We start from the raw sequence: 26,487 nt of genomic DNA, 5'->3' as shown, positions 1-26,487 counted from the left end.
ACGCCGTGTTTCCATGGTGAACATGAGATGGAAAGGACAGACTTCAAGAGCGCGGGCTGGGGCTGGGGCGTGGCTCCTGGTAAAGCTCCTGCCCTGGGTGCCCAGGAACCTGCATTTGATAAAAAAAAAAAAAAAAAAAAATTCTCTTCCACTTCAGTTTCAAAACAGTGAGGTTCTGGTGTAAAGACAAATAGACCCACGACCAGAATAGAGAGCCCAGAAATGAACGCTCAAGTGTGGGATCAGATGGTCTTCAGCGAGGGTGTCACCCCCACCCAGGGGAAAAGGACCCCTGCTTCATCAACAGAGCTGGGGAAATCGGACACCCTCATGCAAAAGAATGAGCCCTACTTCACACCAGGCATGAGATTAACTCAAAATAAATGGAAGACCTGAAACTATAAAACTCCTAGAAGAAAACATAAAGGAAAACCTCCATGACATTGACCTTCGTGGATATGATACCCAAAGTGCAGGAAGCCAAAGCAAAAACAGACAAAAGGGACCACATCGAATTAAAAGCTCGTGTGCATCAAAAGACATGCCAAGGGCTGCGGTGGCGGCTCCGTGGTAGAGCACTTGCCTCACGTGTGTGAGCTGCCCTGGGTTTGATTCTCAGCACCGCATATAAATAAATGAATAAAACAAAGGTCCATCAACAACTAAAAAAAAATATTTTAAAAAGACACGCCAAAAAAAATAAATAAGTAAATAAAATGGTTGCCTGGCACAGTGGCCCATGCCTCAACCCCAGTGACTAGGGAGGCAGGAGGATCGCAAGTTCAAAGTTAGCCTCAGCAAAAGTGAGGTGCTGAGCGACTCAGTGAGACCCTTTCTCTAAATAAAATGCAAAATAGGGCTGGGGGTGGAGCTTAGGGGTCGAGGGCCCCTGAGCCCAATCCCCAGTACCCAAGAAATAAAATAGGTTTTTAAAAAAAGACTCCAATGGAGTAATTAACGCCCACTCGAAAAAGGGAAGAAAATATTTGAAAATTATATATCCCTTAAGAGGCCAATAGAACATAGGAAGAATTCCTACACCTCAATGACTAAAAAAAAAATCTAATTGGGCCAAGTCCAAGGTTTGATACCAAAAAATTTAAATAAATAAAATTAAATGCTGGGGCTGGGGCTGGGCTCAGTGGTAGAGCACGTGCCTTGCATTGTGAGGCCCTGGGGTCCATCCTCTGCACCACATAATAATAAATAAAGGTACTAATGTGCCCATCTACAACTAAAAAAAAATATGTTTAAATGGGCAAAGGACTTAAATAGATATTTCTCTAAATGTAACATACAAATAGCCAACAATCACACGCTATAAACAATCACACCTGCTATAAAGAACAGTGTGGAGCTTCCTCAAAAAATCAGAAATAGCCAGGCACAGGGTCCCCACCTGTAATCAATCCCAGCGACTCAGGAGGCTGAGACAGGAGGATTGTAAATTCAAGGCCAGCCTCTCAACCTCACAGGGACCTAAGCAACTTAGCAAGACCCTGTCTCAAAATAAATAAAAAGGGCTGGGGATGCGGCTCAGTGGTCGTGCGTCCCTGGGCTTGATCTTCAGCACCCAAAGAAAGGCAGACGGGGCTGGGGATAGAGCTCCGTGGGTAGAGCACATGCCTCGAATGCACAAGGCCCTGGGTTCGATCCCCAGCACCATTAAAAAAAAAAATAGGAAGAAAGTGAACTGCCACATGGGCTGCGTCCAACCCCTGCTGCAAGGGTCCGTGTGCCGTTTTCCAATCCTAAAGAAAGATCTTGGAGGGCTCGGGCTCGACAGAGAGGTCTGGACGTTTTATGCTGGCCCCTGCCAAGTTGGCTTTCCTCAGCCGTGACATCCAAGGCCACTCTGCAGATTCTTCTCACCGACCGGCGATAAGGGCCTGGCCAGCTCCCCCATCCATTTCCTTCAGTGCCTTGTTCTTCCAGAGAATAACGCTGCAAGCTCTCCCAGGCACTGGTTGGTTTTAACCCAACATGCAGCAATCCTGTTTCTGGATATATCCAAAAAAAATTGAAAGCAAGTTCTCAGAGAGAGATTATAGCAGCACTATGCACATGGCCAAGAGTGGAAGCAGCCCCGGTGCCCATCATTGGACGAACAGATAAGCCAAATGTGACATATACATAGTACACTGAAATATTATGCAGCCTTAAAAAAGAAGAAAATCTTGTTTCATGCTACAACATGATTGAACTTGAGGATATTATGCTCAGCAAAATAAGTCAGCCCAAGAAGACCAGTGCTGTTTAATTCCACTTAGATGAGGTATCTGTAGTTGTCAAATTCACAGAAACAGAAAGCAGAAGGGGAGGGAGAAGAGAGACCTTGTTGGATGGGTATAGAGTCTTAGACTTTCCATATGAAAAAATTCTGGAGATCTATTTCACAATAATGTGAATATACTTGACACACTGAGCTGTACACTTAAAAATGGTGAATCCTGTTATATGGGCTGTTTGAACACCATTTTAAAAATGAGTGTTTTCTTCAAAGACCTCCATCGTCCACCAAGAAAAGGGGATCAATAAAACCCGAATTAAGTCGGATGCAGTGGCACAGGAGGCTCAGGAGGCTGAGGCCAGAGGATTGCAAGTTCAAAGCTAACCTCAGAGACTTAGTGAGGTGCTAAGCAACTCAGTGAGACCCTGTCTCTAAGTAAAATACTAAAAAGCCCCCCCCCCCAGACCTCGGTCTCACTTGATCTGCAGATATAAGTGAATGGAACTTGGGTCACTTCTGATAAATGCTTCTGTTAGACAAAACTGAAATCTGACCCCAGCCAATCACAAGCAGCCAATCTATGACTGGGTGACGCGGGGCTTTCCAAGCAGGGACCTCAAAAGGGCGATTTGCTCACTGCAAACCATCGAATAATGTCTTCCTTTTGCTTCTGCATTGTCCCGACCAGCTCTTGCCTCTGCTGCCCACGGCTGGGACGCGGGGCCTCTCTGGGGCTTCTCCGGGACACTCTTACTCTGTCGCCTCTGATTTTCCCTTTACCCCCTCAAGGGAGACCTCCCTGCTGACTGGGCCTCACTCCCCGTCGCCCTCCCCAGAGACCACGCGGACGTGCCCCGGGGCAGCTGTGACTCATTACCACCGAGGAGGGGACTTAGAACGGCCCAGATGGACTCCCTCAGAGATCTAGAGCCCAGGGGCCCAAGTCAGCTTCCCTGGGCCGAAACCCAGGTGGCAGCAGAGCCGAGCCTTCCTCAAAGGCTCCGGGGGGTCTGTCCCCTGCCTCTTCCAGTTTCTGGGGCTGCTTCACTCCTGTCTCTGCCTCGGTGGGGACATTTGCTGTGTCGGAGCTGCCTTCGCCTCTCCCTTACGTGGACATTTGTGGTGACACCTGGGTCCATCCCGAGGGTTCCAGTTCATCTCAGGAGCCTCAATGTAACCTTTGCAAAGACTTTGCCTAATCGTAGTTTCCAGGCAGTCAGACCGGACATTTTTGTAGGTCGACTCGATTTGAGGATGAGGGCCTGTAGCTTCCCAAAAGAAAGGGGGGGCAGCAAAACGCCATGTCCCCGAAGGCCTCCTATCTGTTCCCCCAAATCCAAGTTAAGAACAGTGAGGGAAGCCTGGGCTGGACCGTCCAGACACGGATTATCCTGAAGGCCGTGGCTTCCTCGTAGGCGCGCGGGGAGCCAGGGGCCGTCTGTTGTCTGTGCAGAACTATCAGGACAGTCGCTCCTTGGGGTGCTGGTCACCCAAGATCATGCTGACGACATCACTGCTTCTGCAGCCTAAGGTACGGACCCTCTCTGAGTGAGAGCAGGCCAGCAGCTGGGTCCCTCATTTAGCCGGACACCACTGAGCAAACCACCATGAGCGAGCCGGGCGCCGGGGTGCAGGCCTGTAGTCGCAGTAGCTTGCGAGGCTGAGGCAGGAGGATCGGGAGTCCAAAGCCAGCCTCAGAAACGGCGAGGCCCTAAGCAACTCATTATATTTAGAGACCTCGTCTCTGAATAAAATACAAAAAAAATAAAATAAAATAGGGCTGGGGATGTGGCTCAGTGGGCGAGTGCCCCGAGTTCACTCCCTGGGGCCCCAAAAGAAAGAAAACACCGTGAAGGAGGGGCAGGCAGTGCTGCTTAGAGAAGCACCTTGGGGGACAGAGACCTCGTCAGCCTGTCACCACCGAACGCTTCCTGGACAGCTACTGACCTCTTGTCACACTTTTCCTAACAAGTCACGTCCCCCATTCTGTCTCAGGGCTCCTTCTTTGGCCTGTGGCAACCCACCCCAGTGCCCGGGCACAGCGGGGCCGTGGACATGCCAACCTGATCTCTTTGTTTTCTCGGCGCTGGGCATGGAACCCGGAGCCTCGTGCACCCTAGGCGAGCGCCCCACCCCTGAGCTACGCCCCGGCCCTTGACAATGGGGTGTCTTTGTGGCCATCATTTCACCTTGTCCAGCAGACAGTGAGAAAAGGAAGAAGCCCGAAGTGGCCGGGAGGAGGCTAAGACCCTCCTGGGAAATGGGGAGGGTTTAGCTGGATCAAACTGAGGTCAGGGGTTGGGGTCGTGGCTCAGCGGTAGAGCCCAGCCGCCCGGTTCAATCCCCAGCACACGCTCACTCACACACACACACACTCACACACACACGCACACACGCACAAGCACAAGCACAAGCACAAGCATATCCCAAACTTAAGACATAAAGTGAACCTTGTTTTGAAATTAGCTGGGTACCCTTCCTTTAAGGGACAGATCATCTTGATTGGAGCAAACTGGATGCTTCACCTACGTATACGTTACAGAATGTCAGTCAAACTGACTACACTGCTTGCACCTCACAAATTTGTCATTTTTCCTGATGAGAACATTAAGAATCTATTTTAGCAATGTTGAAATATGCATCGTAAGAATCACTCTAGTGTTTCACTGTGGCTGATGAACAGCGGCTGGCCACCACCACCCCACCCCACCCTGCCCTGACACTCGCTTGGTCCACAACACGTGCCCCACCCTAGTGGCCGGTGGCATAGCTCACCTTAATCAGGGATCGACCACACCCAACCCCTGCCAGGCAGGAGTTGAAACAGCTTAGATGATAGGTCGGGTCTGCCCCCACCATGACCTTGAGCTACACCAATACAGGAAGTCACCAAGCTCCCCTCATCAATTTCCAGGAAAGACGCCCACTAGAGCCAGTACCCAGAGCATGCGGCCATCCTAACTGCCCTCTGGGTCCTGCAGGCTCCAGCCCCCCCAGCCCCCTTTTTTCCAGCTGAAGGCCAGATTGCTAAGCACCCAGCCGCCTCCTCCCGGGGCCCGCAGCGCCCACAGGCACGGGTTGCTCATGTAGGAGTGATGAAGGGCCTTCACCACCTGCCCCTTGGCAGCCCTCAGCCTCCGGGAAGCCTCAGGAGAGAAACCGGTGACACCTGGCCTGCCTCGGAGGCCTCCCCACCCCTTAACAAGGAGGCGGGCTGGAGAGGCCAGAGCCCACAACAGGGGAGGGCCGGGCGAGCACCTGCGACCACTGGGCTGAGGGGTGGTCGCCGTGTGGGCCTGAGGGTGGTCAGCATGGAGTGCCGTGCCATTGCCTTCCAGAGCACTGTCCACCTGTCCCTGGACATCCCTGCCCATGCCATTTGTGTGCTGGGCACGGAGATCAGCCTGGACATCAGTAGGTGAGGCGGCCAGGCCTCCGCAGGAGCTGAGGTGGCCTGGCCAGGGGTCAGGGGTGGATTCCCTGTCTAGTCCTGCCTCACCTCGAGGTCAAGGACTCGGGGTCTCTAGAGGCCCTCCCTGTCAGCCTCTGGCTGCTAGTGGCTGGCTGTCCCTTAAGGTGGCCATGAGCCGTAGGCGAGGGAGCCTCGGTGGGGAGGTGGCTCCTTGCAGCCCAGCCCGTGGTCTTCCCACGCCCTGTCCCTTCCCCTCTGGGGATCCCTTGGGTTCAAACAAACGTCCTTCCCCCTTGGGACTTATAAATAAAGCCTAGTTTGATAGCTCCAGGGCGTCAGTGGGCGTCAGTGGGCCGGTGGGGTCTGGGCGCTGCTCGTCAGAGAAGGGAGGATAACAGGGCGGGTCAGAAGACCCTGACGCTGCCCTGACGCAGGGCCTGGCCCAATACCTCCAGGACGGAGGGCCCGGGGGCCGCCCCACCGCGCCTGCTGCCTTTTGGCTGAGACGGGGTCTCTCTCGTCCTAACGTCTGTCGCCCTGTTGGGCCCACCAGGTGTGCCCCCAAGAACTGCGAGAGCTTCACCGTCCGCGCCTCTCCGAGGGTCTTGGTGGACGTGGCGGGCACAGTGATTTCGGGGAAGGAGGACGCTGTGATCTGCCGGTCGCTGTTGGATACCTCGCACGTGCTGGTGAGGATGGTATCGCCCAGCGTGTCCGTGGACGAGGACAAGGTGAGCCTGGGGCAGCGTCCAGGGGTGGGCCTACACAACCCCTGGGCTGTCCCCCTGGGAGCTGAGCACCCTGATGCCTGAAGTTGGTGGCGCCCGCGCCGCGCACACCTGATCTTAACCGGAGGGGGCTGCTGCGGCAGGTGAGGAAACTGAAGCTGGCGGAGGGGGCGCACCTGATGTCAATAGCACGACTAGGGTGGGGTAGATCCAGATTTGAGCTCAAGTTCATGTATTGTCCCCCACAAGCCATCTCCCTGCTGGGGAGGTCCACCCCTGCCTCATAAAACACGCATGGGCACCGGGAGGGCGTGGTGCCCCGTGGCAGGGGTCTCAGCCCCTCTGCAGGGAGCACCCCACACCAGGCCACACCCCCCAGTTCAGTTGGGTGGAGACGGCCTCGAGACCCAGGGCCCAGCTGATCCCAGTGCGGAGCTAGGAAGAGGCCCTTGAAGTGGCCCAGGCCTGGGGTCACGCAGCCCAGACCCTGCTGCAGATGCCCACCTATGCCCCCCGCCCGGCAGGCCATGCCCTAGGAGAATGTCCGAGCACCTCCTGGCTAGCACCGGAGGCCTCATGCGTCCCAGCTGGGCCCACCCCACCTGAAAGCCACTCTCTGCCCAGAGCTCGGCCTCTAGCCCCATCAGGAGTGGGCAGCAGAGAAATGCTTGGCCTTGGGACTGGCCCTGCCGTTGGGGAACAGGAGTGGGTCACGTGGCTCTGATGGTTGGGTCCCTGGTTCAGGGGATGGCCTCACTTCTGGGGTTAGAGGGCTGGTGTCTAAAGTGTAAATGTCCCTCTGGAAGCAGAGGCTACGAGACACGGGACACATGGAGTTCTGATTCCCACTGTGGCCCGGGGTCTCTGCGGCCTCTCGAGTGGTCAGCTGAGCCACTGCAGTCAACGCTGGCTGCTGCCCACCTCATGGCATAATGGGAGGGACCCTGGGGGGCGGGGCCTAGTGTTGGGCTCTGTGCCGGGCAGCCTGGACCTCTGCTGTTCCCTCTGCCCAGTGCTACAGTAGGTCTCATCCCGCTGTCCGTGGGTTTGGGGCCCACCTGGATGGTGGACGTGAGCCTGGGTGCAGAAACGGCTGGAGGGGCTCTGGCCCTGGGCCAGCTCACAGCCAGGTGCTGGAGGCTGAGAATCCAAGCCCTGGGGCCAAGGTCGAATCCTCGACTGGGTCTGGTCCGTGGTGGAGGGCTCGGCTCCTGTCCTCAGTGCTCCCATGGCTCCTGGGTGCTGTCTCCCCAGGTGCTGGTCTCTTACTATCATCCCAACGAAGAGGTCCCCATGGCCACGGCTCTGTTGTACCTCACTGGCATCGGTGAGTTCCTCCCACGGGAGCCCCGGGCCCAGCCCACCCCCAGAAAGCAGGTGTGGGCAGAGCCGAGAGGGGCCTCCCGCACTGAGATGCCCTCGGGTCGGTCGGGAAGGGATTCAGCTCTCCCCCGTCTTCCCTCACTGATGACCAAGTCTTCCGAGAATAGAAGCAACCAGAATTGCTACGTGCTACTGTCATCTGCCCACCTACTCGCGTCTGGCTCCTGCTTTCTTCCCCTGCTACCATTGACGTGTCTGGCCCAGAGTTGATCTATCTTGTCTCACTGGGTCCCTTCCTCCATTCCAGAACATTCCATCAGCAATCCTCACTGAAGTGGAGGGTGCCTCTCCCTCCGGGGTGTTCGTCCCCATCAGCCCAGGGGCAAACTCTCCCTCTACGCTCTCAGATTGGGTTCTGGTAACTTGCCACTCCACCCCGCCAGCATTGGGCTCCTTGGGAACCGTCAACGGGTCCTTAATTTCTCCCCCCTTTTTCTTGAATCTGTTCAAAACCAGGCCTCTACCGCTGCCCAAGTGAGACTAACAACTTCGCTCCATCTGGTCAGGTCCACCTTCCTCTGCCCTGACCTGGTGGCCGCAGTCAATACAGCAGCTTATCCTCCTCCTGACCCCTCTCGGCGACCCCACCCCTGGTCTTCCCCCTACCGGTTCCTTTTTGGGCCCCCTGGCTCAGCCCCTCACCCCTCCAGCTGCCCACTGGAGAGCCCTGGGCTCCAACGCGTAGACCACTGTCAACACTGGCTCGAGCCTGGCTTCTCCCAAACTCCGCTTGGAGGTGATCTACCCAGCAGCTTCTTGGGTGTCTAACTTAATGGAGCCCGAACTAAATGGATTTTTCTTCCTTCCTCTATTCCCCAAATCTGTTCCTAGTGCACCCCGCAGTGGGTGGTAGCTGCCCCTTCCGGCTGTTCAGGCCGGTAACCTTGGTAACCCTTACCCTTCCTCGCCTGAGTCAATCTGAGTCTCGGTGGTGTCCCCTAAGTGTGGCTGGAAGCCAGCAACTCTCCCCTTCCCGAGTTCTCACGCTGGCCCAGGCCACCCTCCTCTCTGACCCGGCCCCCTGCCCGGGTCTCCAGGGGGCTTCCTGCTTTCACTCTTGCCCTTCTTTGGGTCTAGTCTTGATCTAGACAGAGCGGCACATCTTTAAGGGGATGTCGGACGATGTCCTCTCAGTTCCAGGCTTCAAGATGGTTCCGTGCTACTCAGATCAAAGGCTGTTTAGGGCCCCCAAACCTCCGTGGGTGGCCCGAAGCCACCTCTGACCCTATGGCTTCTCACTCTTCCCCTGCCCAACCTGTGGTAGGCACGTTGGCGTCCTTGACCCTTGCACTTGCCACCTTGAACTTACTTCCTATTCCCTCTAATGGCTTTACCCCAGATAACAGGATCCTTTTCTCGCCTCCTTCTGGTCTCATAAAGTTAGAAGTGTCCCCTGACACCTCAAACTGAGCTTCTCTTGTCCCTGCCCCCTGCTGTTCCCGTGGCACGTGTCACCATTGGATTTAGGAGGTGTCTGTGCTCTGCGCCAGCTGTACACCAAGTTCCAAGAAGACAGGCCTCTGTCCTGCATGCTGTGTCCCCAGGACAGTCGAGTTTGGCGCAGGCATTTAGTCCTCGAGCACGTGTGGGCAGAGGACGGAGCCGCAGCAAGCCCCCTGCCTGTGGCCCTGACGCTCCAGCTGAGAAACAGCATTTCGGAGTACAAAATATAGGGACGGAGCTGTTAAAGCCACAGGGTGGCCAGCAGTGTGGGAAGGGGTGAGAGGCAGATCTGAAGTTCTCAAGGGGCTTAGGATTGTGCACTGAGCCCTGTTAGAGTGCAGAGATCTTTCCAGAAGGGGAGGGAGGTTCCATGTGCCTTCCAAGTGGGAATCCCCTGGGTAGGAGCCAAGAGGGACGACAAGGTACCTTGACTGGTGGGCTGGCTTTGAGAGTTTCCAGGAGCCAGGGAGACGCGTGAGGGCTTGGGCTCCTGAGAAGCAGCCCTCCACGGAGGACCCTTCTGCTCCTGCATGCTGTGGGGGGGGCTGGACAGCCCCAGAACCAGCCCTGAGCCGAGACCCCTCCCTTGCCTTGCAGAGGTGAACCTGGAGGCGGACATCTATCGTGACGGACAACTTGAAGTGCCGAGTGACAAGCAGGCTAAGGTGAGGCTGGTTGGGACAAGGGCCCCTGAGCCAGGTCTGGCCTCCAGGGCCACTTTATGTGACCTTGAACATCCACAAAGAGTCAGATGGCCCCACTAAAGTCAGAACTGATAGTTTCTAGTCTATTCAAAACCAAGGGCTGGGGCTGGGGCTCCGAGGTTAGTGCCCCCAAGTTCAGTCCCTGGTACCTGCCCCCCAAAAAAGTCCTCCACCCTGAGGCTTGCTGCCCAGCCAGGTTGCGTGGTCAACTAGACCAAGGCTAGCTGCCACCATCAATTTGCCTCTGTGCCTCCTTCCCCTGAAACTGAAAAGAGGGGACTTGTGACCAATACCTGTCACTAGCTAGCGCCTCCCTCTGGGTCCACTTGTCCCTCCCTCTGGGTCCACTTGTCCTGTTGCCTCTCTGCTCCGGCAGGTGCTCTTCCTCGCACTGCCCCAGAGGTCCCCAGGACCCTGGAGGAAGGCCGGGCTCTGCCCACTGATGGCCGGGGGCCTCTGAGAAGCAGAGGGTCTTATGAGGCGGCCTCCTGAGCTGGCATTTCTGTGTTCCCAGAAAAAATGGGTCTGGGGCCCCAACGGATGGGGAGCCATCCTGCTCGTGAACTGCGGCCCCGCCGACGTGAGCCAGATCACGGACAAGTCCAAGGTGTTCTCAGATGGTATGACTGCCACCGCCACCATCATCCTCCTCTGGCCCTGCTGTCCCTTAACAAATGGAGATTCTGTGCTGATGTCCCCACTCTGGGTGGTCTTTGCCATGGCTGGGGCGCGGCTCTGGGGGAGCGTCGTCTGGCCTGCTCCATCCCAGCACCAAACGCAGAGAACCTAGAATCTGGGTTGAGCAGGAGGAGGCCTTGGGATCCCCTGGGGAGGACACAGGTGTCGATGCCACTTCCCTGATCTTGTTTAGCCATCTGTGGCGTGGGGATGTCCAGCTGGCCTCACAAGGTGGCCAGGAAGATTTAAGGCGTAAAAGGGGTGCGGAAGCTTCTTGCTCACAGGCCTCCTAGAGCCTGGGCCCGGAGCACCGCCCATCGGAGGCAAAGGCAGACTTGGGTCTCATCCTGCCTTGTTGGGACCAGGCTTCCAGATCAGAGGTGGAAACGGACACCGTGGTTCACACGGAAGCTGGACACGAGTCCTTGCCCGACTGACCATGCCGGGCCCCATTCCCCAGGTTTGGGGACCACGTGGGGTAAACGCAATTCTTAATAGTGTGCCAGGGGTTGGTTACCTGCTGATGGCCAGGCAGGAAGCAAGCAGCATAGTCAGGGTACCGGCTCGGGTGGCCTGCTGCCCGGCAGGAGGCAGCGGGTCCCCAGGGCTTCTCCACACAAGCCCCCATCCCTGCTTCTCCATCCCTGTAGTGCTGGCCTGAACCTTTGTCTTGTCTCTTGTCCAGAAATAAGGAAGCTGTCACAGATGAGTCTGACCGTCCAAGGCCCCAGCTGCATCTTGAAGAACTACAAGCTGGTCCTCCACACCTCCAAGGAAGAGGCGGAGAAGACGAGGGTCTACAGGCCCCAGAGTGAGTGTCTTGCATGGGATCTTACTCTGCCACTCTCTGTGCGTGCTGGGGTGAGCCGTGCACACGCCTCCAGCCCGGTCCCTGGAGAGCCCTGCCGGACGGAGACCTAGAGTGGCTGCTTGGTCTAGCTGGTGTCCCTGGGATTCTCCGGGTGCCATGTTCACAACAGAACAAGTTGACTCACCTGGATGAGTTAGGCAGCCCCGAGCTACTTGTCCCACCTGTAAAATGGGGTGACGTCACCTATTGTGCAGGATCCTCATAGCCAGGAGAGAAGAAATGCGGCTCAGCTGGTGGGAGGGCCATCGCCTTACACGGGCTGGAGAACATTTCCCCCCGTGACTCCTGCCAGAATCCTTAACCCAGACCCCAATGTATCACAGTTGCAGAATTCAGAGGCCAAGAAGCCAGAGTGGTAGTTAAAAGGCACCCACATCCCAACCAACATGCCATCCGCTGTCCCCTCCCTGGGAGGCGGGTAGCATGCCCCATCCTGTGGAGAAGGGGCTGGGGGCTGCTGGCTTAGCTGCTGGACATGTCCAGCTCCAGCAAGAGGACCCTCGACTGGGTCTGACTCTGCTTACTGGGTTGGTTGGTCTGTTCTCCAATGGAGATGGAGCTGTGGCTCTGGAGGTACAGGCCACATGCACCTTCCTTTAAAGCCACGGTTAGCTTCAGCAGGCAGGTGGGTCCCTGTGGTATGTGACCTGGTCATCCTCGGAGGGGACCAGCTCTGGCTGGTGTTGGAGAGCAGCCTCACCTCTTCCCTGGGGCCTGGGCTCCAGTGCCTCCGCAGGCCGGAGTGCACAGCTGGACTCGGTGACCTGGGACCCGCTAGAAAAGCAGCCCGGGCTGGGGGGGCCCCTCTGCGCCTTGGCTACAGTGAGCCTTAGAAACCTGAAGGTGTGGGTCTGGTTCCAGCCACGGGGGCTAACACAGGCCCTGTGAGGCCACCAACTATGCACAGCTGGGAGATGACTAGGCCATGCCAAGTAGAGGCCACTCGGGGGACCCTGACTCGTGTAGCCTGCTTATCACATGGGTCGGAGCCGCCTATTTCTTCTTGCTCAAAATGCTAATTGGAGAATCTAGACAGGGAGCGGCTGTGGAGGTGCCTGTAACCCCGTGACTCCGAGGCTTAGTGGGAGAAGTACAAGTTCTGACTGTCCTCACTGGGTCGGTTTAGTCTGTCCTCGACTTTGCTTTGGGGGAGCAAAGGGGCCTTGGCTCTGCAGCAGGTTAGCCTTGGTAACTCAGTGAGACCCCATCTCAAGATAAAAAGGGCTGAGGCTCCAGCTTCCAGACTTTGAGGAAGGTGATGATCAACTGGACTAAGAGGCCAGAGCCAATCGTAGAGCATTAGTGGCCTCGAGGGACCCTGAGGACTGAGGATGTAGCTCTCGGGCAGAGCCCGTGCCTGGCACGTGGGAGGCCCTGGGTTCCGTCCCCAACACTGCAAAACATAAAAATGGTGGGGTGGAAGCCAGGTGGGAGCAGGCAGGCGGTGACTATGGCCCCTGGAGGGGCTTTCCTTGGAGAGCGATGTCGTGGAGTAAATGGGGAGGGGCTCGTTCAGAGAGGGTCGTCTGAAACCCTGAGGTCGGCACAGTGGGTGGGTCGGAGTCCCCTGGGAGCAGAGGACTCCGGGAGCCGTGACGCTCGGGCCTTGGGAGCAGGAGAGGTAACGGCAGGAGTGGGTGGGTGTGGCCTGGTAGCGTCGAGGCTGCTCTGAGGCTTGGTCCCCTCCTAAAATGAGACTTTTCGGTGTAGTGACTTCTCCAGCTGCTCAGATACTAGAGTGAGCTCAGCCGGGGCCACTACTTCCCTTTCCAGAAAAGTCCCCTAAAAGCGTGGGAGTTGGCAGTGAGAGGAGAGGGGGGGGGGCCTGGGCTCTGGGGGAGCCAGGGTGGAAGGTGGGCATCAGCAGGAGAAGGTGTGGCGCTGGGCGGGGAGAGTGGACTGACTGAAAAGACCAGGTGTCACATCGTCTTGCAGGTGGCATGTAGCTTGGGCTATGCCCACTGACATGGGCACCTCAGGTGGTAGAGGTCAAGACCATTGAAATTAGGTCAAAAAGAGACCAAGATGTCTGGATGGCCAGGTCTATGGTGTCCAGTACCAAGGGCAGAAATAGTAGTGGCCGCTGGTTCTGGAGCCATCTGGGGAGGACGAGGAGGTGGTAAACTGTAGTGGGTGGGTGGCATCGCCTGCTAGCTGTGCTTCAAGGTACTGAAACCTTGAACGAGAAATGGCTAGACGTGCCCAAGGGAAGAGGCTACCCACCCAGCTCCAGGCCTGGCAGTCCGTGGCCGGTCAACAGAACAGGCCCCATAGCGCACACCTGTGATCCCAGCAATTCAGGCTGAGGCAGGAGGATTGCAAGTCCGAGTCTAGCCTCAGCAACTTAGTGACCCCCTATCTCAGGTGGGGGAAGGCTGGTGGTGTGGCTCAGTGGGAAGAGCACCCACGGTCCAATCACCAGTGCTGCATGGGTGCTGGGGAGCTGAGACCACCTGTGCCCTGAGATCCAGCTCCGAAAGCCGGTTGGGCAGAGGGACAGCCAGGGATGGGGGAAGGGCCGGAATGAAGCCAGCTGGGATCTAGGGTGACAGGGAGACGGAGAGCTAAGCACCATGCTGCAAGAGCTGAGGCCAGGAAGGGCTTCTAGATGAGATGACAGGTGTCTGGCCCACAAGGAGTGTGGCTCTGCTGGGCCTGCTGAAAAGGGATGATGAACACCTGCCCCAAAGGACGGTGAGGCCACCAAGGAGCCTGTCGGCCAGCAACTGGTCACACTCTTGGCATGTGGGCAGTGTTTTGTGGTGCTGGGGCTGGACCCCAGGCCCCCTGCATGTTAAGCAAACCCTCTAACGTTGAGTTGCCCCCCCCCCAGCCTGCTTGGAATGTTAACTCTGCTTAAACGGCTGGAGGTGACAGAAGGCCCCGGGTGAGCCAGGCACAGGACTGACGCCTCCCGTAGGGGCTGTGTGGCAAGGGGTGGCCCCCTCATTTCCCTATCTTGTAGCAAATTGCACCCCCGGAGGCACAGCCACAGGGAAACCGGGTCCTTGGCAGGAGAAGGCTTCGGCTCTGCAGCAGTAGTTGGCTGAGTGGTGGCATTGGGGACTCTGCAGCAGGCTCTGTGGCAGCCATGAGGGCTGAGGCTGTGTCGGGGGGTTGTGGGGCTCCTGGGGGATGGCTCCCCTGTCCAGCTTGCCCAGTGCTGGTCAAGCCGGACAGACTAGAAGCAGGAATCTGCCCAGGAGGGCTGCCCAGCGTCCTCGAGGCCAGCAGCAGGAGGCTTGAGGCCGGGCCTCCAGATGGCACCTGGCTGCTGGGAGGGTCCTGCCGCGGACCTACAGGGCCTGTTGAAAGGCACGGTGGCCGCTACCAGACAGGAGGCCAGGGAACCAGGGCAGCACCTGACCTGGGATGCCAGGCCTAGCAGCGGCCACTAACACACGCTCTGAAGGAGCCAGAGACCAGGGCAGCTGGTATGGGGGTGCAGGAGACCCCAGGAGGGCACCATGGCCAAGGTAAGTCCAGGTGGGATCCCCTAGAGATATACACCCAGGGGCTTGACCCGGGAACGGTCATCAACGGGACCACATCTGCCACATGACAGTGGGTTACAGTGAGCCCGAGAGGAGTCAGGTGGGGGAGCAAAGGGGCCTTGGCTCGGGGTCATCTGCTAGAGGACGAAGACGTTGGCATCCAGCTGACTCGAAGCAACCCCAGCGTGTTGTCCCCTGCCTTTGGGTCTCCGCTGTGGTTTCACTCTTAACGACCTTAAACTAGAAGGAAGCGGGCTTTGCGTGGGTGGCCGCCAGAACCTGGAGATGCAGTCCACCCCACCCAGAGGTGTGCTGCTCGCTGACCCTCCCACGTTGCCGTCTGACCCTCTGTGCGGCTGCCACCTACACTTGCACCCAGTCTCCTGCCGATAAGATCCTTACTACTGCGTTATCGGTGCACGTGACAGCAGGCCCCGGGGACTTTGGGTGATGTTCTAGCTGAAGTTGGATCCCTGGGTCCAAGTGTGGGTGCACCTGCTGAGTCTTTGCCCCTGAACTGAATATCTTGAGGGCAGGTATCTTCACCCGAGTTCCCAGTTCCTGCCACATCCGAGGTCTTCCAAGGGCATGGGTGCATAACCGTCCTAAGAACACGGGCTGTCCCTGACCTGAAGCCCTAAAGAGGGGATGGACAAGCCTGCTGCCCCCCCCACCCTCCTGGAGTGAGCAGGTACCCTAGGCTCTCAGATGTGACAGCGCCAGGCTACTCCAATGATGGCCACCCCTTGTCTCTCTCAGAAGACTCCTGTGCCTATCAGCTGGTGCTGGGGCTTGGCTGGCACTGCCATGCCCTGGGCCCCCTGGAGAATTTCCAGAAGGAGACCTTCTACGTAGAAGCCACAGAGTTCCCGTCTGCCAGCTTCTCGGGCCTCATTTCCTTCTCTGTCTCCCTGGTGGAAGAGTCCCAAGACCTGGTATGCTACCGGTAGACAGGAGCCCCTGGGCTGGGCCACGTGGAGACAGAAGACCCAGGAGGCGCCGTGGCGTGGCAGTAGAGCTGGGGCCCCTGGGGAAAGTGGGAGGCGGGGGCCCTGTGACAAGCTAGGGGTCAGACTGGGAGGGGAAGGCCGAGACCTGGAACCTGGCGGGCACCTGGACCCCCATCTTGTGTTGCAGTTGATTCCTGAGATCCCGATATACAAAGACACCGTCGTGTTCCGGGTGGCTCCCTGCATCTTCACCCCCAGCACCCAGATGCCCCTGGAGGTCTACCTGTGCAGGTAAGGGCCCAGGGCTGCCTGGCTGGCACCCTTATAACCAGAGCCCCTGTGTATGCAGGGTAAAGATGGCAAGATGGCTCTGCTGGAGTGACCCCTTGTACGTGAGCGCTCGTCCTACAGATGGTCACCATGGGTATCTGTCCCCAAGGTTAGGGCACAGCAGTGTACAAGGGAGTCCGCCCCCCTGATTTGGGGGACGGGCCAGGCAACGTGATTTCAGGTGCTGTTGAATGCTGTCAAGGAAAGGACAGGTAGGGACAAACATGTTCTAGGGACAGTGAAGTGGTCCCAGGAGCCAGGAGAGAACAGGTAAGGGGAAGGACAGGGACAGCCGGCAGAGCCTTGGGGTGCACCAGACCCCAACACAGCTGCTGAAAACCGGCTTTCTCTCACTGGACGCCATGAAGGGAGGTGGCCTGCTTGCCTCTTGTCACTGGAATTCGTGACTTTGCAGATGCTCTAACCGTTGTATCTAAGACGGTCTTGATGCCAACCTCGGCCGTCACTGTCCTCCAAGGAAGGGTGTCTGCCGTGGACCCATGAGCCTTGTGCTGGGCTCGATGGCGCCGAGATCCCAGGGTTGAATTCCCACACACAGGACGACCTCACTGGCCATCAAGGCCACCACCCAGCTTCTTGGGGAAACGTGCAGCCCCCGTGGGGAAAGCGGCGTGGGCCGATACTTTGTGTGGACTGAGCTGGGAAGCCCCAGGCAGGGACGGGAGGGCACGTGTGGAGTAGGACCTCGGGGCAGACATGGGGCAGCAGCTGCCACTGGCGTGTCCTGGGCAGGGGTGGCCCTGAGCTTAGCAGCCTGTGTTGCTGGTCCTGTTGGCTTCATGGGCAGGAGGCCCTCTCCCCCTCCCTGGGTCAGAGCCTCAAAGGACTTCCAGAACCAGCTTCTCTCCTGTGGCAGAGAGCTGCAGCTCCAGGGCTTTGTGAACGCTGTGACGGAGCTGAGTGACAAGAGTGACAGCCAGGTGGCCCCTGTCTACGAGGACCCCAACCGCCTAGGCAGATGGCTCCAGGTACGCCCCGCCTGGGGAAGCGGGTAGCGCCTCAGCAGCACTGGGGGGGAGGGCTGTGCCCACTGTGCCCAAGCCAGAGCTGCTAAGGGGTGGAGCTGGCATCCCGCCTCCTCTCACTGCGGAGCACAGGCCACCCGACCCCCAGGTGCCTGAGGGTTCTGGTGCCCTCCGCTCAGGGCCTGGGTCCAGGTGGACCCGACCTGGCACAGCAGCAGGGCCAGGGCCGGCTTGGCTTTGGTTCTGGACATCATTCCACTCCACACACTCCAGGAACCGCCACGTGCTGGGTGAACCACCCCAAGTCCAGAGATGGGACGTGACGGGACCGACCCCGCCACCACCCTGCGCCAGCAAGGCTTGAACACTAAAGCTGGGAACGAGCCAGTTCCTAGCTCAAATCGGCCAGCTTAGGTAGTCGGGAGACCCTGAAATGAAGCTCAGAGTCGAGGAGCTGGCCCTGCGGGCAGAGGAGGGGCTGAGGTGCAGCCTGACCGGGGGTGTACTTGTGGGGCTGGGTGGTCACCACCTGGAGGAGCTCTTGCTGACCTCCGGCTCCGCTCTGCACCAGGGACTTGGGTAGAGAACAGAACCAAATGCAGAGTCAGACGGGGGCGTTGGAAGGTCTGAATGAGGTGAAAGGCTGATTGTGTCTCAGACCCCAGTCAAGCCAGGCGCAGGAGCACGTACCCGTGCTCCCAGTGACTTGGGAGGCTGAGGTAGCAGGGTCAAGTCCAAGGCGAGGCCCCCATCTCAATATGAGTAAGGGCTGGGGGTGTGGCTCAGTGCAGAGCACGGCTGGGTTCAGTCCCCAGAACTTCGGGGTGGGGGGAAGCACGCTGGCTGAGGTGTAGGACGGGTCTCGGGAGGAGGGGGCTGGAAGGCACTGCCGAGGGCTGGGAGGAGACGCTGGGGGCAGAGACGAGGAATCCGACGGCTGCGCTCTGAACTGGAAGAGCAGAACGTGGCAGGGAAAGCCTCCAGAAGGGCACTGAGCTGGTGTCCAGCAGAAGTTAGCGGGAGGAAGGGGGTTCTCCTGTGCGCCTCCGGAGGTGGCCCATACCCAGGGGGCTGTGGCCGTCCAGCTGGACACGGGCAGGAGAGAGACAGATAGGATGAAATGATTCCTGGACCTCTTTGTCTCTTCCAGGATGAGATGGCCTTCTGCTACACCCAGGGTCCCCACAGGACGGTCTCCTTCATCCTTGACACCCCCCGGGCCATCAATCTCGAAGACTTCCCCATGAAATACTCGCTGGTGAGGGGCTTGGTTCAGCTGATTACAGTCCCACCTCTCAGGCCTGGCACCTGTCCTGGCGTAATGGGGCGCCAAGGGGGGGTGCAGGTGGCCTCTGGGGGAGGGTACGTGGGAGTCTACCTGTTGGTCTAGGTTAAGGCGAGGGCTCGTCGCCAGTCCCTCCTGATGTCCCCTGCGCGGTCCCCTCCTAGAGCCCTGGTATTGGCTATATGATCCGACGCACTGAGGACCACAGGGTGGCCAGCCTGGATTCCATTGGGAACCTGATGGTGTCCCCACCAGTCAAAGCCCACGGGAAGGAGTACCCCTTAGGCAGGGTCCTCATTGGCAGCAGCTTTTACCCCAGGTGAGCCAAGAGGCCGGAAGGTGGCCAGATGCCTCAAAACCAGGGGAGGCCCTGGGGTTCACTGGGCCCCCCCACTATTCACACCCTGGGCAGGCTGACTGCTCTGGCCTGTCTCCTAACCTGCAGTGAGGGTGTCGGGGTGTCGGGGTAGCTGGTTCATGGAGGAGACTAGAAAAACAACTGTTCGTTCTACAATTCCAGGGTTTAAATTGGAGCAAATTAAGTTCGCTCAGCCCATCGGCTCCGCAGGAAGTTCTTCCACAGAACGTGGTTGGGCTTCTTAGTGGCCACTAGTCTAAAATTGGGAGGTCCCCATGTAGAATCGGCTGGCTCAGTCCTGAGGTGGTCAAACCAGAGGGTTCTTAACCAGCCCGTCCCCTACGGACAGGCCACCACCACCAGATGGTCAAAGCAGCCCAATTGTCGGCGAGCAGGGGTCGGCCACCCTGGGCCATGCCACTTAAGGACTGTTCTCTCATTTTTCTTCTAGCGCACAGGGCCGGGCCATGAGTAAGACTCTTCAAGACTTCCTCTGTGCCCAGCAGGTCCAGGCACCGGTAGAGCTCTTCTCCGACTGGCTCATGACTGGCCACGTGGATGAGTTCATGGGCTTCGTCCCCATAGATACCAAGAGTGACAAAAAGGTGTGTTGGTCCAGGCACGGTGGCACACACCTATAACCCCAGCCCCTCAAGAGGCTGAGGCAGGAGGATCGCAAGTCTGAGGCCAGTCTCGGCAACCTAGCAAGGCCCTAATCAACTTGGTGAAACCCCGTCTCAAAATAAAAAAGGGAGCCAGACGTGGTGGCGCACACCGATGATTCCGGTGGCTGGGAGGCTGAGACGGGGGAGGATCATGAGTTCAAAGCCAGCCTCAGCAAAAGCGAGGGTCCAATTTGCTTAGTGCCTCTCTCTAAATAAAATACAAAACGGGGCTGGGGATGTGGCTAGTGGTCGAGTGCCCCCGAGTTTCCCCAGTACCAAAAAAAAAAAAAAATTAAACGGACTGGGATTGTGGCTCAGTGGTTGAGCACCCCTGGGTTAGATCTCTAGTACCCAAAGTGTTGGGGGGCTCAGAATGTGCACCTGAGCCCAGGTCCCACACCTTCTGGAGGCTGGCGCTAGCTTCTGACCCCGTTCTTGGTCCCAGGGCTTCCGGTTGCTCATAGCCAGCCCCAGCTCCTGCTACAAGCTGTTCCAGGAGAAACAGGAGGAGGGTTACGGGGAAGCGACCCTGTTTGAGGACATCAGAGCAGACCAGCTTCTCGCCAATGGTAAGAGAGCCATGCTGAGCCTCACCAGGTGCCCTTTTGAGGTGATCAGCCTTTACCTGGTCATCTCGGATAGAAAGGACCCAGGGAAGCCCAAGCTGGTGGGATTGCCGTTAGGACACCTCGCACCATGGGCATGCTGCTGGCATGGGGCCCACACGGGAAGACCAGAAACACTGGCTTCCCTGGCCGCAGTCACATAGGAGGTGGCATTTATAGCACATGACCACATATCACATGACAAAAGCCTTGTCACCTCAGAGCTGATGCCTGGGTTGGGTGGGCATCAGTTTAGACAACTGAGGACTGAGGTTAGACCTGGTCAAGGTCACAGGTGGAGGGCAGCCGGCTGTACTGGCCTCGGAGCACACAGGTGTCCCCTGGAAGCTAGCCACTTACGTGTGCTGGGCTCCCTCCCTCGAGCCAGGGATGGCTTCTGTTGCAATGAAGTCCTGCCTGGGTCTTCCTGCCCATGGACTCTGGCCAGCCCTCAGGTGGTCCCTGGGGAGGACCCAGGCCACTCACCAAAGTCTGTTCTGAGAATGTCCCCCTTGGCTGTGCCCACCTCCCGGCCTTCCTGACTCCTCTCCCACAGGAAGGAAGGCCAGGACCATCAATCAGCTCCTGGCAGACAAGAGCCTGAGGAGGCAGAATGACTATGTGGAGGTAGGTGCGGGGCCCTCCCGAAGAGGGACTGGCCCTGACCAACTCCTGCTGGGGCCAGTGGCCAGCCCCTCTCCTCTCCAGGTCCTGCTATGGCCCAGATTCAGACCCCAGGGATGGGATGGAGGTGGATGGGATGGGAAGATGGCGGGTGGGGACAGGTGACAGTCTGCTTACTCTGCAGCAGTGTCAGGGCTCTGGGCTGGGTAGGCCCTGACAATCCAGAGGGCTCCCACTGAGCACCTTGGGTGGCCCAAGCATTGTGGGCGGAGCCTAATTTCCTGGGGGTGGGCGTAGAAAGCAGAACCCATCCATCCTCCATGAGGACGGGGCTCAGTAAGGGCACTAGCCAGAGACGAGCTGCACCCAGGTCTGACCCCAGGGACCTCCCAAGGTCATGCTCTGCTCCCAAGCCGCTGCTGTTTCCCAGGGAGCAGGCGGAGGCCGCGCCCACTCCTCTGCGTGGCCTCGGCTGTCAGGAGTATGAACTACTGGCTACCAGATACCCAGTCCCCGAGGAGGTTATCCCATTTCTAGGAGGGAAGCTGAGCCCTATGTCACCGTCCCAGGACGGTGACCTGGGCCATGCCCAGGCTTCAGCTGGTTCAAGCAGGGAAGTGCCCAGGTGGGGGCGGCTGCTCAGGGCCCTTCCTGAAGCAGGAAGAGCAGAGCTCCTGGGGTCCCCCGCTTGCCCTCTGCATTGCCCAAGTCCCCCCCCCCCCCCCCGGGCAGGGCTGAGTGACAAGGGTGCCGTGTGACATGGTGGAGCACAAGTAGCTGTCCCAGCTCTGACTATCCGTGCAAGCCTGGCCTCTTGAGCCCAGGCCTTTTCTGAGCCCTGCCCCTCCTTGATCAGAAGAAGACGGCAGTGCCTTAGGCCGTGCTCCTGCTCTGGCACAGGAGGAGGTGGGCATCCGGGTCCTGGGGTGCTCACGTCTCGGCCCTCCCCCCAGAGGTGCATCGACCTGAACAGAGCCATCCTGAAGAGGGAGCTGGGCCTGGGGGAGAAGGACATCATCGACGTCCCCCAGCTCTTCTGCCTGGAGCGGCTGACAAACATCCCCTCTGAGCAGCAGACCCCGAAACTCCTCGCCAGGGCTTATTTCCCCAACATGGTGAGGGCCACGGGGGCACGGGGGCACCTGGGCATCCTGTCACGGAGGGCCTGTCTGGCCCGTGCTGTGGTGCCTTACCAGACCCGGTGCTGGGCTGCAGGGGCTGCGGGGGTCGGGGCACAGCAAACAGTGGTGTCCACGAGGCGAGATGGGGCAGAAACCCGGTCCCAGGACGGTGACCTGGGCCTAAAGGCTGTGGCACGTGTGAGCAGTCACGCTCTGGGCTACGAGCTGCCTGGGCCTCAGCTGCTTCCTCCCCAACCTGAAGTGACAAACCCTAGAAGGTCCCTTGACAGCCCTTGGGCAAGATGCGCTAGGGCAGGGTCTTCCTGTCCTGGGTCCCCAGGGTCCAGAGCAGCAGCCACCTGGAAGTATCGGAACATTCTGTTCCTGGAGTACAACTGCGGTGAGGCGTCAGGGGTGGGGACGGTCACAGGAGGCTCCTGCTCTATCCAGCCTGTGCCACGGGGATGCAGTCCCCACACTTGGTAGCGTCTGAAACGGGGTCTGATGTAACCCTAGGAGCGGGCTGAGGTGGGAGAGGTGGACAGATGTGGACAGGCAGGCTGGGCGTGGGGAGAGTTCTAGCAGGGGCAGCAGGAACCGAGCACAGCCCAGATTAAAAGGTCGGAGTCGGAATGCAGGAGAGCGGGGAGCTGGCCTGGCTGATGCTGGCCAGGCAGAACTCGGGTCTTGCTACTGAGAAACACAGCGGGGCCCCTGGAAGCCCAAGTGGAAAGGGGGAGATGTCCCTGAGGTTGACAGGCGAAGGCTCCGTGGGCACAGGCCTGGGAGCAGGGCATAGTCCTGCCAGCCTGCTCTAGCGCAGCCGCTGAGGGCTGCCCCATCCCTGCCTGGGGGCGGGGCCCTTCTCCGAGGCGCTCATCCTGCTGACCCCTCTTTCCAACAGCTGTGCATGATCGTGATGGACATGAACCTGGGGATCCCCAAGCCCTTTGGGCCCCAAATCAAGGGCATCTGCTGCCTGCAGGAGAAGGTGCGCCAGCTGCTGGAGCCCCTGGGCCTCGCGTGCACCTTCATCGACGACTTCGACTGTTACCTCACTGAGGTCGGGGACTTCTGCCCGTGTGCCAATGTCCGCCGGGTGCCTTTTGACTTCAAGTGGTGGAAGATGGTGCCTTAGCCCCAGGCCTGGCCCAGCGTGGGGCTGGCTGGAGGGTCCAGCGATGCCCCTTCCCTGCCCCTTCCCCTTGTCCCTCAGACCCACTAGGGTGGCAAATGCCACCAGCCCCAAACCCCTTGGAGAGGAAGGTGGAAAACCACCTCAGCCAAGTGTTGACCGCGCCAATAAAGCCCTAGCTGTCGAGTGCACCGGCGGCCCTGATGCTGTGGGGAAGGGCAGGTGGGGGGCGGGGAGCCCCCCCCCAGGACCACTCCTGGGGGGCAGGATGTGGCTAAGGCCAAGCCCTGCTGCTCTCTAATCTTTGGGAAGAGGTTGGGCTGATTTCCCCCTTCCAGCCCCTGCCCCCCACCACGTTGGGTCTAGATTCCAGGCTGGAGGAAAGAAAGGGTCCCCTGGATAGTGGCTGGAGGAAGGAACGGGTCCCCTGGGTGGTGGCACTGCCCGCTGGGCAGTTGGGCTCTCTAGTCTCCTTGGTCTGTAGGTGTGGCCTGTACACAGTACACCTGGGCAGGGCTGGAATGGCTCCCACTAAACCTGCAGTGACCACTGTCAAAGCAAGGGACTTGCTGAGGACAAACCACAGTGGCTCCCACCCTGCCCCTCCCGTGGTTTCTCCAGGACACCCTCAGCAGTCCCTAGAAGGCAGCCAACTGGACCGTGTCCTGCTGAGCAAGAGGCAGGGCTGGGCCTAGAACCAGCCCTGATCTTAGACCCTGGGGCCGTGGGCATCAGGCAGGTTCCTTAGTTGCCCTCTGCTGGGGTGATGGGAACGGGCCCAGGTCCTGGGCTGTCCCCCTACACAGCCATCTCTGCAGAAGCCCCTGAAGAGTTCCCTTGAGCATCAACGCCCACGGAGAGCCAGCCACCCTCTGCCTCAGTACCCAGCCTGTGCAACAGAAATTCGGCTCCATGGGGCTCATGTGAGTGGGCATGTGCAACCCTGGGTGAGGGACAGCTGCCACCTGCATCAGTGTGAGACAGGGAGGGCTTGGCCTGCCACAGTGCTCATAGCATCTGAGGTCTGAAGCCTGCGGAGGCAGCAGGACGGGCGGGGCGCTGCTCTCTGGCCTTGGCCCTGTGGCGGATACCAGGGCTTATGGTCTACCAAGAACTTTGTTTTATTCATGGCTGTGGCCCCCACACTGGCCTGGGGCTCTGGCTGTGGCCCCCGCACTGGCCTGGGGCTGTGACGCGGCCGACTAGGAACAGATCAGCAATAGGGGTTATGGGTGCACGGGGGCAAATCTACAGCTCCAGGTGGTCTGGAAAAGTCGAAGTGAAGGACTCTGGTCCATCTGGGGAGAGCAGAGCCCAGGGGCCAGAGCAGAATAGGACACCCCTGTGAGGCTCTTTCCCTGAGGAACCTGCCCACTCACTTCCATGGAGGTCCACCCGAGTGCAGAGTGTGTGTCCCCAGGACCTGACGAGATCCTTTTCAGGCCAGCCCTGAGCCCCCTCCTGCCCCTGGCAAGAGTCCCCTGGGAGACCCCAGCAGGCCTAACCCTTCTCACCCACTGCTCCCAGGTCCCAGACACCATGGCCCCAGGGCACCTGCCCACGGAGGAAAGGGCTGACCTCATGGGGCCTAGGTGACACTCAAGCTCTAACCTAGGCACCAACCATTAACCCAAAGTCCAGCTTCCCGGCTCCTCAGCCTGGTCCACCAGGCACAGGCCTCAGGGGGATGGGCCCCCACAGGCTCTGGCCCAGTCCTTGCCTCCAGTGTCCTACCTGCCAAGCCACAGCAGCCTGGTGCCAGGCCTCCACTTCTGTCCCAGGGAAGAGGCCCTCAGCTATCCGAGAGGGTAGGCAGACCAAGCTCAGGCCGTTCCGCTCGTGTGAGGGGCCAGGGCAGCAGCTGTCCCAGGACTATCGTGAGGACTGGTCACCTGTAGAAGCCCAAGGGCGAAGCCTGGTGCACACGTCCCTCGCTGCTCAGTCTTGAACTTGGAGCAGGAAGACCTCCCCAGCACCAGCTGCACTCCTGTCTCCCTGGCCCCAGGGAGCTGCCATCTCTGGGCTCCACCACTGGCTTGGGGCTACGCTGTCCACCAGTGCGCGCTGATGGAGGTCCCTGGGGCCCAGCAGGGTGAGGGTTGGAAGTCCCAAACCTCCAGCACACATCCCCCCAAGACGGGCATCTTCAAGTTTTTGTGTCCCAAGCTGTCCCTCTCAGGGACTCCACAGCACCCCCACTTTGTTGTTGCTGCAGGGCTGGGGGCGAAACCCAGGGCCTCGAGCACACTGGGCAAGCACTGCGCAAGCGCTGTACCGCTGAGCCTCACCTGGCCCTCCATTTTGCCTTTAAAACATTTAAAGAGAACCTGGGGTGCAGCTGCCCGGCATGCCTGAGGCCCTGGGTTCCGTCCCCAGTGCTGTGGGACTGTCACCCCCACCCCAGCGCTCGAGCGCCAAGTGAACGCATGAGGCAGCTCCTGAGGTTGGTCTAGCACTGTCACTCTATGGTGACAAGGGTCCTGAGTGACCTTCTCTTAGGTCCCCACCCTCCCAATGTACTCAAAGGCCCCAGGCCAAGGGCAGTACTGGACAGGGCCAGGAAGTCCCCCCAACTGCATGTCCCCCCCAGGGCCCTAAGGAGCAGCGAGGGCACGGGTGTGAGGCTGCCAGCCTGGCGGGTGGCAAGACACCAGCTCTGTGGCCAGGAGCCCCAGGCCCTGTCCTCCACCCCCCACGTCAGCTGGGCCAGCCTCCCTGGTGGGGAGGGGTGTCACTGGGCCTGCTGGCAGGGTCCCCCGGGTGGCCAAGGCTGTGCAGACTCCATACCTCCCCTTCCTCTATGAAAGGGGGAAGGTAACGGCTGGACCTCGGGACTCTTAGTGTGGGTCACAGGAAGCGTCACGGTGCCTGACACGGCCTGTGTCTGGCAGCCCCTGCTCACTGGTTCCAGCGCGGCCGAGGGGTGGCCTGCGTCCCTTCCCACGTGGCCCCGAGCAGCTGGGAAGGGCAGAGGTGAGGAACACAGGGCTGGCCCTGGGTCCCCCCAGGGGGCAATGGCCACTGTCGCTGCGGGCTAGAGTCTGCTCCTTGGCGTCCAGTGAGGCCGTGCTCCTGACGAGCCCCTGGCACTCCCACACCTGCCCATTAGGCCACCTCTCATGCCCAGCCTGCCCCCTCCACCTTGCCCAGACACTCGTCACCCCACAGCTGGGCGAGATGGCTGGAAAGCCCATGTCACAGTAAGGGACTCGACTCTGCAACTGCGAGAACTGTGCCCACAGTGAAGGAGCGGCAGACCAAGCTGCGGCCGTCTGCACGTCTCCTGGTGCGAGGGACACGCCAGCCACGCGGCCTGCAGCACATACCCAATCCCAGCAAGATAAACGACCTCTCCCAAGGGAGGGTCCCATCCCCTCCTGAGGGAGGGTTCCATCCCGACCCCTCCCGACCCGGCCTCTGGTGGGTTCCGCAGAGGAGGGACGGGAGCAGCACCTCTGCCCGAAAAAGAAACGCCGACGCCAAGC

At 59.1% G+C, this 26,487-nt stretch overlaps 1 protein-coding gene across 1 annotated transcript; it reads left to right on the top strand.

Moving 5' to 3' along the window:
- Positions 1 to 5,541: 5,541 nt before the first annotated feature.
- Positions 5,542 to 23,193, top strand: Padi6 (peptidyl arginine deiminase 6). Its single transcript, XM_058570754.1, has 16 exons — positions 5,542 to 5,648; positions 6,196 to 6,373; positions 7,625 to 7,697; positions 9,794 to 9,861; positions 10,415 to 10,520; positions 11,264 to 11,395; positions 15,706 to 15,878; positions 16,081 to 16,184; positions 17,101 to 17,212; positions 18,360 to 18,467; positions 18,659 to 18,813; positions 19,304 to 19,457; positions 19,963 to 20,086; positions 20,679 to 20,749; positions 21,700 to 21,861; positions 22,772 to 23,193. The coding sequence occupies exons 1-16, from the start codon at positions 5,542 to 5,544 to the stop codon at positions 23,003 to 23,005; spliced, it is 2,061 nt and encodes a 686-aa protein (XP_058426737.1). The 3' UTR covers positions 23,006 to 23,193.
- The last annotated feature ends 3,294 nt before the right edge of the window (positions 23,194 to 26,487 follow it).

Source organism: Marmota monax, unplaced genomic scaffold, assembly GCF_021218885.2.
Source record: "Marmota monax isolate L192 unplaced genomic scaffold, Marmota_monax_Labrador192_F-V1.1 WCK01_AAM20220418_F8-fsc00008, whole genome shotgun sequence".
Classification (NCBI taxonomy): Eukaryota; Metazoa; Chordata; class Mammalia; order Rodentia; family Sciuridae; genus Marmota; species Marmota monax.
Note: the sequence above shows the minus strand (reverse complement) of the source record. Positions and strands in the feature narration are given on the sequence as shown.